The sequence below is a fragment of the Carica papaya genome, chromosome 1 (assembly GCF_054855325.1).
Source record: "Carica papaya isolate Zhongbai chromosome 1, ASM5485532v1, whole genome shotgun sequence".
Lineage (NCBI taxonomy): Eukaryota > Viridiplantae > Streptophyta > Magnoliopsida > Brassicales > Caricaceae > Carica > Carica papaya.
Genome location: NC_142309.1, coordinates 1,478,542 through 1,492,219, shown reverse-complemented (window position 1 = coordinate 1,492,219; position 13,678 = coordinate 1,478,542). Strand labels below are relative to the sequence as shown.

The 13,678-nt window shown below is 30.0% G+C and overlaps 1 protein-coding gene across 1 annotated transcript; it reads left to right on the top strand.

Moving 5' to 3' along the window:
• The first annotated feature begins 10,184 nt into the window (after positions 1-10,184).
• MYB43 (myb domain protein 43) lies at positions 10,185-12,353 on the top strand. Its single transcript, XM_088212933.1, has 3 exons — positions 10,185-10,579; positions 10,763-10,892; positions 11,487-12,353. The coding sequence occupies exons 1-3, from the start codon at positions 10,447-10,449 to the stop codon at positions 12,175-12,177; spliced, it is 954 nt and encodes a 317-aa protein (XP_088069059.1). The 5' UTR covers positions 10,185-10,446; the 3' UTR covers positions 12,178-12,353.
• The last annotated feature ends 1,325 nt before the right edge of the window (positions 12,354-13,678 follow it).

The window sequence follows — 13,678 nt, the reverse complement described above, 5'->3', positions numbered from 1 at the left end:
GTATTTTCAGGGACGTGAAGTGTGTTTTAATCTTTGGAATAAAATTCAAGAAACCGCCAGTAGCCACAGTAAAATGTTTAGTATGTCGGACACTGATTTGGGTAAGAATCCCTCACTTTATTCTTTATTATGCAATTGAAACTTAATAATTGATAATATGGTATTTGTATAATTTAGAAAATTTTGAGAATAATTACATGTTATTAATGGAGGCGAAATCACACACCAAGAGAGGCCACATGGAATCTAGAATCAGATTTAAGAGCCAAATATACCCAACTGTTTGATTGAGAGTGAGAAAAACAAATTTGAGGGACTAAATTTCTTATAAGAGGGGGGAAGGAGAGTTGTAACACCCTAAATTAGTTTTTTTATAATTTAGGATTTTATTTTAAATATAATAAAATAATTTTTCAAATTTTTTTATTTATTTAGAGTAAAAATTGAAATAAAATTAATGAATGATTAAATTAAAAATAATTTTGGGGAAAATGGGTGAAAACTTGGGTTTTGGGGATATTTTTGAAAGAAAAATCAGAAACCAGATGTCAAAACACAATTTAGAGAAGTTTCGCTACGTCAGACGTCCGCTCAGCAGGCCCGATGAATCAAGACACGCCGCGTGGCAGCGAACGTTGACATGGTGCCACGCGAGCGATCCACGCACCTGCAATCGAACGGTCCAGATCCGTTCCCGCGCACACGGACGACTCAGATGTGTTCCCTCCCCAAATGCGATCGAACAGTCAAATTTGAACGCGATCAAATGGTTTAGATTAGATTGTGATGGACGGTTCAAATTCACTCTCTATTTAATCGCGATCGGATGGTCCAAATCAAACGCGATGGACGGCCTAAATCAAAAGCGGACGGATATAAAAAAAAAAATTTTTTCCTCGGAATTCAATTTTAAACACACCCATGGCCAAATCGGAGCAAAAGGACCGGCCAATTGGTCAAAAAACACAGGCGAAGCCTGGTGGCACCTCCGCGAAAAATTTCACAAAACGCCTCCGATAAGGCCCTTCCCGATTCTCATTCTGCGTTATTTTTCCACCGTTGTGATCACCGTTTCCTTCTCTACAGGTTGACCGGAGCAAAAGACCCAACCGCAACGTGAGCTGGAGGAACCGCCGCACTGGAGAGCCCTGGCCCCGATGAGTTTCAATTTTTTGTATTTTTCGGCCAACCAAAACCCTTTAACGTGTATTCTCACAGGGATCGATGCAGAATCGGCGAAAAATAGCTAACCCGAGGTGGATCACCGCGGCGGGCAGCGGCGCCATCGCCGAAGCACAGCAGAGCCGCCGTGCCGGAATTCCAAAATTGGCCAAGTGGGCCCTGGGACTGATTTTGGATTTTTTTTTTATATTTGTAGGTACTATTAGCGCGTTTTAATTTTCGAAAAAAAAATTCAGGGAACCCGGGAATCGCCCTTATGTGCAGTCAAACAACTTAGCTTTTCGGATATCAAATCGAGTAAGGATCCATTACCCTATTCCCTATCATACAATTGAAGTCTAAATGAATAATAATACGATATTTGTGTGAATTTAGAAAATTTGCATAATTAATTACAGATTGCTAATGGAGGCAGAACATAAAATTATCTATTATTGCCTTGTTGATTGTTTTACAGTTTAAATGCATGATAGTACCTTATTAATTGAATTTATGGTTTTGAATACATGTATGGTTTATTATATATGTTTATTGCTGAATCGAAAAAAATGAAAGTTAAATGGTAAAAATTATGTGATGAAATAAATAGATGAAACGGCAGTCTTACTGGATATCCTGGAAGATGGTGGACAGACCGAGTACATAAAAAACTCTATAGTAAACGTTGTCTCTTACCAGATGGGGTATGAGGACAATCTGCTTCACCCCCATACTGGATGGGGTATTGAAGTTTAGTAAATTGACACTCATACCGGACAGGATATGGGGACGTTCCATAATTGAGAATATTAAATGAAATGGTTCACGTGTACCGGGGACATTCCTATGAATCTCCACGTATACCAATAGGATGGTAAAAAGAGTGACAGTTATTGTTTGATTTATTGATGATGGATATAAATTTATAATATGTGCTATGATTGTTGATTATACATGAAATCATGATCTGTATAATATTATTGTGTATAGATTGTTTTTATAAATCTCACAACGGTAAGTGAACGGTAAATGATTTTTATGATTAATAAATGAATTTGCTAAATTTAGTGCTCCATTAGTGATTTTTTATTTTATACCAATATTTACTTCTGTGTCGGTGATATAGTGTGATATCTTTACTGGGTCAGTGTAGTTCATCCTTTATTTAACCATTTCAGATCAAGAGGATCAGGTTCCAGAGCCCGATCCGTAAGAAGATTGCGAGTAGATGCTAGATTTCTTTATTTTTCATTTATTTTATTATTTCTTGTATTTCTTTTAAAATAGTGAATTCCGTAACACTGTTTGGTACTTTAAATTATTTGTGTAAAGAATGTAAACCCTGAACATTTATTACGCTTCCGCACTTTAATTATCTTTTATTTCCTTTGTATATTTCTAGAGTCGTTACAGTACTTATATTATTATAATAATATATGAAAATATATATATATATAATTTAATTTAATGAAATAATCATATATCTTTAAAATACATAGAAACCAATCCATCAAAAGTTGTACTATTATTATTATTGTTATTATTTTACATTGATTTTTTATTTCTATAATTATTAATTTGTATCACATGCATAAGTTGTAAACAGAAATTAACAAAATAATAATAATAATTACTTACATCAATTTATTTTATTTATAAAGTTACATTGTTTATATCACATGCAAAAGTTGTAAATAGCCATTCAAAGTACACATACAACAAATTAGCTTTAAATAATTATTACATTCATTATGATACAAAAATAATAAATTCGTTGGATTTAAATTAAGATAATTATGCCAATAACTTTGAATATTAAATATAAAAACTTTGATTATATTACAATTAAATATTAAAGTTTATTTTACATCAAGTTCAAAAATTACATTAATTAAGTTTATTTAAATTAGGTAGATTATAATAACAACTAAAAATCATTTCATTCGTGTTAAATATAAATATTATTTTTTTTAAACACTAAAATTAGATATAAAAATTTTCCTAATAAATCAATTATAATAAAATTCATAGTTTATGAACTGATTAATATCAAATTATTTATTTAATTAAATTTAAACTCCACTTAATCCCCCGATTAACTTAATATCGGGCTCTTAGCCCACCCATGAACCCAACACATGAACTTAATGGGCTCATTGTAATTTAAGTTCGGCCCATAAACTTAAAATTATTTGATGACGGTCACGAGTTTATAATTATTTTCCTATACGTATATATATATATATATATATATATATATATATGTATGTATAGATATAATACCCTGTTAATGTCGGCTAGTTATATTAAATTATAATGATAATATAATTTTGAAAACAATGTGATTAGAGACGGATTTGTGGGTAGAAAACTTTCTAATTTTGACTAATTAAAGAAGTTAATTGTAAGTCACGATGTTGATGTATAACGTGACTTTATTGAGAAGCAAAAGCATGTGTTCCTAATAAAAACATAAACCATTACATAAGCATTCGTAAGTTTCATGTCACCTAAAAATTTTAATTAATCTTATTATATATCAATCATAGTATATAAATGTTTTCTAAAAATTACAAATATATAATCAATTTAATTAATATATTACATACGAATCCGCCTAATAAAAGACGGAGCGCGTGTGCACGAGTTATGTATACAGAGTGTATATTCACTTCATTTTGAACCGAAGTATAAATAACTTACTTTTTTATTTGAAATCTATGAAATAATACTTTTCGTTTTATCCTATTAAGAATTTCTCTAAAAATTATTGTGTAGGAAATACAAAAAATAGATTTTATATCTGAATCTAAACCAACCAACATACTCATTTTAAATCAAAGAGATATAAATTTAGAAACAGAAGCGTATATGAATTTATAATAGAAGAAATCTGTATATTGTGCGGAATATCTTTCAAATAAATACGTAAGATATTTAAAGATATAAATTTATAACAGAAGAAATTTGTATATTGACTATTTATATCATTTAATTTTTTGTTATTTTTAATTAATTAAAATAAATTAAATTAAAAATCCATTAACTTTAAAAAATAATTATAATTAACACACACACACACTATATATATATATATACAACACATATACATCCACACACGAAGGCTTAGAAACTATCTCCTAATTCGGTCATTATGGATCATAATACAAAATAATGAAACAAATTAGAATTAATTAATTAATTAATTAATTAATTAATGATTTTAGTATCATTTAATCGTTTAGGCAGAAAACAGTTGCAGTCGGGACCAATCAACCCCACCGAGCCACCTTTCAATCTTGATGCTCAGTATTATGTATATACAGTGAAGGAAGACTTTATATATACATATACATATATATACATATATATATATATGTATATATATAGGATATGAGTGAAAGACTTAACTAATATTCAACTGAAATGCCGATGAAAAGAATATATTATTGACTGAAAAACGCGTCTTTTGTCGACTGTTATGTTTATTTGTATGAGAATCTTTAGACGTTTCTACGTGATAAGATGAATATTAGTTTCCATGCAATCCCACGTGCGTGTATATATACCCTCCAACATATATATACATATATATATATATATATGTTATATATATAGCGTGTTGAAAATTGACGTACATTGATAATATGTAGGACTGCAAGTCCACAACTAGTGTTCTAAACTTGTAATGTATCTTGATTATAATGTGCATATACGACTTATTCATAGAAATTTGTATTTAATTTAATCATTTAATTAAAGAATTTAAATTTGAAAAAAAAAATATGAAATTAGTCACCTTACAAGTCAATATTTACAATTTAATCTAAAACATTATTCAGAAAAATATATATATATATATATATATATGTAAAGCTAAGCCTTAAGAACTTCAAAACAGAAAATTATATGTAAATTTATGAAACTTAAATAAAAATAAAATCATAAATTAAATTCGGAAGCGAAATAATAAAGTTTAGATTTATATTTTTTATATAATAGTTTAAAATATTCAATAGAGTTACGAGAATGTTTCTTCTAAAAGAGCAAACGGAAATCAAAGAAATAAACGAAAAGTAAATCACTAAATATCCTAGGACAACTTTCACTAATTTTTGAAAAGAGTGCAGGTGATGAACTATTTGCAATCTTCTTGTTGATCGCGATCTGAATCTTAGTCATCTCGATCTAAATAGTTAATGAATGAGTGAGATACACTACCTCAGTAAAAATATCACACTAATAACAGATACAGAAAATTAAAAATTGATAAAAATCATAAAAACAACCAATGGAACCCTTAATTTAATATAAATTCATTTACTATAAAGAAAGTCATTTATTCTATATTTGTGCAATAAATCTCTCCCAAACAATAACTCACAAAAACTCAAATTCATGCATTATTATTTATCACATAGAAGATAACAAAAAACAATTATTTTATTTTATTTTTACTCGCTTACCGATACCCCTGAGGGTCCATCGGGATGTCCTCCTATTCGTGAACTAAATATCCAATTAAACAATTAACCGGTCGTCCCCATACCTCATCCGGTAATGGGCGCCAAACATTCCACTATTTCGATACTCCGTCCAGTCTGAAGGTGAATCATATCTCTTAAATCTTACTGATAAGTGACTTTTTAGCCCCATCCGACTGAAGTAACGTTCACGGTAGGGTTTTCTATGTACTAGCCCCGTCCGCCCTTTCTCGAGTACCCAATAAGTCTTTCCTATACAAATTTCCATCAGTATAACAATCAACTATACAATAACCATATCTCTTTTTATACTCACTGTTTATTTAAACAACAATATAGCTTAACACAACTAAATCACCAATAATCGGGATACCGTATACAATGAAGGGGAAACAAATAACAAAATAACCAAAAAGACCCTATAAATCATCAGTTGAGTTACGCACAATATAATAGTAAACAAATATAAGCAATATAGAAAAATAAACAGAAAATCGAAACGATTGTGAACTAACCGGTTCTGACTCTACTAGTAATCTGTAATTATTTTTAAGGTTTTCTAATTTTTCATAAAAATACATAATTATTAATTATTAAGTCTCAATTTAATGTAACGGAGAAAATGATGAGGGATCCTTACCCGAATTAGTATTTCGAGACTCTGCACTGTCTACTATATTTTCTAATGGGTACCCAATTTTCTGAATTATTCCTGCAGAATCTAAAACACTTATCACGTACCTAAAAATACTATAGGAATTCAAAATCGGCGTAAAAAATTTTTTCTGATCAATTTTAAAATTCCAGCAAGGCAGTACCGCCGTGCTCTAACAACGGCACCACCGCCCGCGGTGGTAGTTTGCCTCGGTCTAGCCATTTTCAGCTAATTTTGACCAATTTCAGCCGGCTTTATATATCTCCCTACGAAAAAAAAAATACGTTATGGGGTATCAGTTGGCCTAAAAAAATCAAAAAATGAAAGCCTGCCGATGGTTGAATTTTTCGAGTGCGGCGACTCCGCCGGCTCACCTTTGCAGCTGGAATGTTTTCCTCGGTCAACTTGTATAAAACAAAACGGTAAACACAATAGTAGAAAAATTACTTGAAACAAAAATCGGAAAGGGGCTCGTCGGAGGGGTTTTGGGACTTTGATCGCCGCAGCTCCGCCGAGATTCACTTGCAGTTTCTAGCTCACCCGCTGTTCCTTTTGCTCTGATTTGGTCATGGGGTGCTCGGAATTAAATTTCAAACGGATAGAAATTTTTTTACCTTTTTTGGCGGTCGGGAGTGGCTCCAGTGCAATGGCGGTCGGCGGTCGGCTCCCTTATCTGGTGACTAGTTTTTCTTCTCTGGCAGAAGGGTGGTAGCTAGGGTTTGGGTTCAGTGTGATACAAAGTATTTATACCCATCTCACATTAATCTGGACCGTTCATCGCATTTGATCTCGATCGTCCGATCGTATTTAATGAAGAAATAATTTAGACCGTTCATCACGATTTGATTTCGACCGTCCGATCGTGTTTAAATGAGGAATAAATCCAGGTCGTCTACACGTGCGAGATCGATCCTGGGCCGTTCTATCGCGGGACACGCAGATTGCCCGCATGGCATCGACATCAGCATGTATTGCCACGCAACATGCTCCGGTTTATCGGGATTGCTGACTGCACAGTCGTACGTGGTAAAATTTTTCTTATTTGCACTCTAACCTCCAGTTTCTAATTTTTCTTTCAAAAACACATATCGTACCCAAATTTTTACCAATTTTTTTCAAAATTATTTTTAATTTCATCAACAATCTATTTGTTTTCCATAAATTCAACAAAATTTAAAATAAATTAATTCTTATATATTTAAAATGTTAAAATTAATTTCGAACCAAATTTCAAAATCGGGTATTACACTATATTTATTTATCACATTATCGATTGAGAAATTCACATCATCATATACATCATATAATATTTTGACAAATTTTGATTTTTTTAAAAAATAAATAAATAAATAAATTGAATGAGAATGGATCAAAATATTTGCAGATGAAAGACGAAAAATCACAAACAACGGTTTCGATGAAACCTTCAATCGGGATTTTCTTTCTTTTCTTCACATTATTAGGAACGAGAAAAAGAAACAAATATACCACGCACCTATACATACATATTCGATACACACACACGTGTGACTCCCAACTACGAGTTTCCCAAAAATTTGACAATTCTCAATTATCAACTTATATCATCATTCTCTAATTACAACTTACTAATTATAATTACATACATATTATTTTTCGTGCATACCAAAGTCAAAATTGAGTCAACAAAATGGATAAAGTTGGGCACGAACGAAAGAGATGAGTACGTAAAAATTCTACCCCTACCACGCGGTTTCTAACCACTCTTTTGAATGCAATTTTTTTTTTTTTTGGGGGTCTATAAATTGATTAAAAATTAGTTAATTTAGGTGGGAAAAAATTAAATTAATTAGTTGAAATTGAAAAAAAAAAAATTAACATTTACCCATCAAATTTTTTTTTAGAATTTTAATTTTCTATTATTAGCAAATATAAACATGCTTATACAAGTTTAAATAATAATTAGGCCTTTTGGGCTAAATTCAGCCCATTAATGTTTAAATTTTGACCATAGAGGCCCATTTACGACGTCTCGAAAAATTTAATTTGATGATAATAGGGAAATTTAAGGAATTTTTAAAAAAAAATTATATATTTAATCATTAAGAATATTTGTATTGTTGAGTGTATAAATATTTAAATAACTCGAGAGGAAAAAATATATATATATATATACATATCACAGCCTAGTAATACAATAAATATAATATGTTACATGGTCAGTCCAAGTTTTAAAAACATTAGAGATATTGACATTTTTGTACATTTTGTTTTGATTTTTTTTGACTAAGCATGAGTAGTTGACTTTTAATTCAAATACTATTATTATTAGTATTTTGATCAAAATCAAACCTCTATATTTTTCTGAAATTATACATAGTTTAATTAAAATATAATACAAATTATATTAAAATGATAAATACTAAACTTGTTTAAAATTCTATATATCGTTATAACTTTTTAATAAAAATTTAAAATAAGCTAAATACATTTGTTACTTAATTTTTTGTTCATATAAGTAATTGTATCAGTCTATTTTAAAATCTAAAAGTATTCGTACGAAGTTTTCTGAATTAAATGCTTCTTACAACTAATTATTTTTTTAATTATGTATCATATATATATATATATAGAGAGAGAGAGAGAGAGAGAGAAAATAGTAGATTATAACATTTGATTTGTCCAAAAAACTAATGTGTTTTGAAATCTGTTTTTACGCAGATTCATTTGGCAACTTCACATTTGCTAGTATAATGAGGAGCTCGAGACCAAAATTATGAAGATTATAAAATATTTTGTTCGTAGTTATAAATAGAGATTATATAAGATATAACGTCGAGTTACTATAAAATAAAGTATTTAACTCGTTTTCAAAATTAGAACTCTAATTAACATGACACTTATACAAATACTTCAAAAACTAAAATTTGCTCTTTCTGAAGTTGCCAAACAAAAATCGAATTTAAAAGTTAAAAGTTCTTTTGTCTTTCTACTTTCACCTTAACGGATTTTCCCCAACTCCATACTACTTTATGCCGAAACACTTTTGGTTTCATTTAGGAAACGCCATTGACATTGAACCTCTACATTAATCGTTTTGATTTCTCTATTAAAACTTGTTTTCTTTACTGATATTTGAAAAGAATTAATTAGTTCGGAATGACTTCTTACTAAATTTTAATAGAAGACTCGCAATATATTCAATAAGAACACTCTAAACCATTGGCAATAAACAACTTAAACCTCGTCAGGTTGTTCTTCCTCGTCTTCTGCAAAAAAGAAAAATTATATTTTTTTATTTAACAGATTTTTTTTTACTCTAAAATATAAAAGTATGAAATCGACCATTATATTTAAAATTAATGGTGTACTATATGGTATTATTAATAATTAATTGTGATTAATTAAGGTAAATAAAGTCTTTATTAATTAATTAGATACTCAATTAATATTTAGTAATTAGTTTTCCTTGGGTTAGTGGGATTGTTTTCCTTTTACTTTCCCTTTTAGCTGAGCTGTTGGAGAGAGAAAAATCTCTCGCTTCCAATTGAAGCAAAAATAAAGTTAGATGAGCTGACGCTGTCTGACGACGATGTCGCACGTGCGCTACGCGTTGCTCCCTCTCAAACTCACACGTGTGCAGAACACATCCACTACTAGCTCTTAAAATTCTTTATAATTTAATTTTTTTATAAAATTAAGATCAAATTTATGCTTCTTTTTTTTTTCTTCTTTCTGAGGTATTGGTATTTATTTAAATTGGAATTATATTTTATTATTATTTTAATTTTATTATAATTTGTTCTTTTTTACAATAAAAAATAAGAAAAAAAAAAAAAAAAGGGGGGGGACAAACCGTGTCCATGTTGATTTATAAATGCATGTTGTAGTGCTCATAATATTCTGCATATACTCCAAATTATTTATATAAGTGCTTTGTTTTGGTCTTCTTCTCTCCCTGTCTGTGTGTGTGTGTGTGTATATGTATGTTGATATAAACAGAGGTCATTGTAGTGTCTCTCCCTCTTTGTCTTCAAGCAACTACCCTTTCTCTCTTTCCCTCTCTCTATATATATCCATACACACACACACATAGAGATATATATATATATATATATCATAGTTCTGGGGTGTTGGGTTGATTGATCATCGAGAGGATTTATAAAGATGGGAAGGCAACCATGCTGTGATAAAGTAGGCCTGAAGAAAGGGCCATGGACAGCCGAGGAAGACAAGAAGCTCATCAACTTCATCCTCACCAATGGCCATTGCTGCTGGAGAGCTGTCCCCAAGCTTGCAGGTCATACACACACACACACATGTTATTTTCTATTGAAGCATTTATTAATCACAAATTTTGATATACCCAGATCATTTTTTTATGGGGAAAAATATAATTTACATACATGTAGATATTTGTGTAGTGACTCATGGTGGGTATTTTTTATATTGTATATCTATATGTATATATACATAAATGCAGGATTGTTAAGGTGTGGGAAGAGTTGCAGGCTGAGATGGACGAATTATCTTAGACCAGATTTGAAGAGAGGACTCTTATCAGAATATGAAGAGCAAGTAGTCATTGATCTCCATGCTCAACTTGGCAACAGGTTAATTAATTTCCTTTGTGTTAATTTCTTACTTAATTTTCTATCCTCTTCTCAACTTTAGGGAAGTTTTTCTTTAAATTTTATATTAATTCTCTCAGTGTTCTTACATGAGTTTTGGGTCTATGTATTTTACCATTTTAGACCCAGTCCTCTATATGTGTGTGTGTGTGTATATATATATATATATGTTATACTTATGTGGTTATAGTATCAGTCAAATGTCAAGCTCTCAAGTGGGCAAGGTCCAATTTCTTCTTAGGAGTATTGATTAGTCTTTCAAAATAAAGAAATGGGCAAATATGTCCTTCAAATTGAGCTTTCTACTTTCTAGTGGGCATAAAAGATATTGCTTCTCTATGTAATCGTCTCCAGTGGTCCTAATCTTTCCCAGATGATAAAGCTTGATCATTCCATAGAAATGATTTTGTGCAGTATATGAATGACATTCTTTTTTCTTTTGTTATCGTATAAATAATACAATGAAGTGTTTTATATATGTTTGTTTGAATTCTTAAAACGTTCAAATTAATTTATTATTTAAAAGAATGTTAAAGTTATAAGGCTGAGTTTTTTGAAAATTTTAACTTGTTACAGATGGTCGAAGATTGCTTCTCATCTCCCAGGAAGAACAGATAATGAGATAAAAAATCACTGGAACACCCACATAAAAAAGAAGTTGAAGAAGATGGGAATTGACCCTGTCACCCACAAACCGCTTTCTACTACTGATCAACAGCAGCAACAGCAATCCAAGTCTCAACTACAAAAGTCCAAACATGAAAAAGAACAAAAGCAGAAGCAACAAAGCCAAGAACAAGAGCAAGAACAAGCTTCTTTGTCCACTACTATGATTGAATCAGACAACAATATGGTCGAGCCTGCTGAAATGTTAATCAACAAACAAGAATTAAATGAAAGCTTGATGATGAGTCCGTTCGAGCTCACCAACAATGGTTTCTTCTGCGTAGATGAAGTTCCTCTTGTTCAACCTCATGAGATTTTTGTTACGAATTCTGGACCATCAGCGTCGACACCATCATCATCTTCATCTTCTTCTTGTGACTCTTCAAAGTTTTTCGAGAATTTGCAATTCCCCAATCTTGAATGGCCAACTGATAGTCACAACAATAATAACAACAGTAGTAACGACGCGAGTACGTGGGACGAGGATTTGAGCTGTTGGGACTTTTTAATGAATGAAGACATTGACAATAAACTTCCGAATTCTCTTCTTCCGAGAATGATTTTAGACCAAGAACATTGTTGGACATTTGGACTCTTGTAATTTTAAAAAAAACTGAGTCTTTTGTTTTACATTTAGTTGATATTAAAGAGAAGAAAATAAATCAATGTTCTAAGAGCACAGATGAGTCAGAACACTATATAAATGAAATATGTTCGTTAAATTTTTTTTCATGATTTTCTGACGAAATTTTAAAATAAACTAAATCACGTTTATTACGGTCTTTCATCTTATTTGCGTTCCTGAAACTTTGGTTTTTTCATTTATTATTTTTTTTTTGCGGGTTTTCTCTATATTTTCGCTATCACGGGTTAGAATGAAAGAAATAAAAATTTATAAATTATGAAATCCATGTAACTTGGGTTGTCAATTACAATTAAGTCGTGGGCTCCATTTCATATAATTATAAAGAAGTGGGATTCTGTAAAGGAGAAGTCTTTAATCATTTCTCTCTAAGATTTTTGGTTTCTTCATTCATTTAATAATTTTTTTTTTCTGATTATGACTTGTTGTTTAATATTTTATAGAACTCATTTATTATTTTGCATGTCATTGTTTCTAATTTGTCATAACTTTTTTTTTTTTTTTTTGTTTTGTCTTGGTCCAACTCTCAACACATCATAATGATGTTCTTCACAGTTTCACTTAATAATTAAGAAAAAAATATATATATATATCTATATATATATATATATTGAATTTTATAAATATTTTACTAGTTCATTTTCAATATTTTTTAAAAAAAAATTATAAAAAATAAAATTTAAAATTTACCAGTTACATTTTCAGAATCTCTTGACTCTTGTATTTAATAATACTTCTTGAAAAATAAATGGTGTGTAGATTGCTGGTCAATGAAGTTTCCTCTCAGGTATGATCAGTTCTCAATTGAAGCTCTTGGTTTCTACCATGTATATATATATATATGTATATGTGTGTGTGTGTGTGTGTGTGTGTATATACACGAAAAATTTATAAAAAAAAAAAAAGATATCACCCTTTGTAGAAAATATAAGAAAGCGTGTAAGAAAAATTAAGTTTAGGTTTGAATTGGGATTATAAGAAGATAGAAAGGGAAGAAGTAGAAAATATAATGGGTCAAATATCATTTAGATAATTTTGACCCTATATATATATATATATATATACATATATATATTATTTATTAATTGATATATATATATTAGCATATCATAATCTTTTAGTTAAAAAAATTACAAAATCTGACTCAAATTATGCTTTCTAAGTAATTTTTATTTTCTTTTACAATATATATTCATATCCATGCTACTCTCATGGAGCTTTTACTATATATATATATAAAATATATAAAAAGACTATGATGGGTATCATATAATTACTAGCCTATTATACGTATATAAAAATTGAAACATGTTGACTTTATAAATTTCGGCTTACCGTTTCTATTTCATTTGTTCTGTATTTTGTTGAATAATGAACTTGAGCCAAACAAGATTTAGCCATATAGACTTTAAATTTCACAACTTAGATGAGGATCATACACATATATATATATATATAT

What these genes read in the sequence shown, in the direction of transcription:
- MYB43 (XM_088212933.1), top strand. Translation starts at nt 10,447, where the DNA reads ATGGGAAGGCAACCATGCTGTGATAAAGTAGGCCTGAAGAAAGGGCCA. An exon ending in AGCTGTCCCCAAGCTTGCAG is followed by an intron (nt 10,580 to 10,762) that starts GTCATACACACA and finishes ACATAAATGCAG; the next exon opens with GATTGTTAAGGTGTGGGAAG. An exon ending in CATGCTCAACTTGGCAACAG is followed by an intron (nt 10,893 to 11,486) that starts GTTAATTAATTT and finishes AACTTGTTACAG; the next exon opens with ATGGTCGAAGATTGCTTCTC.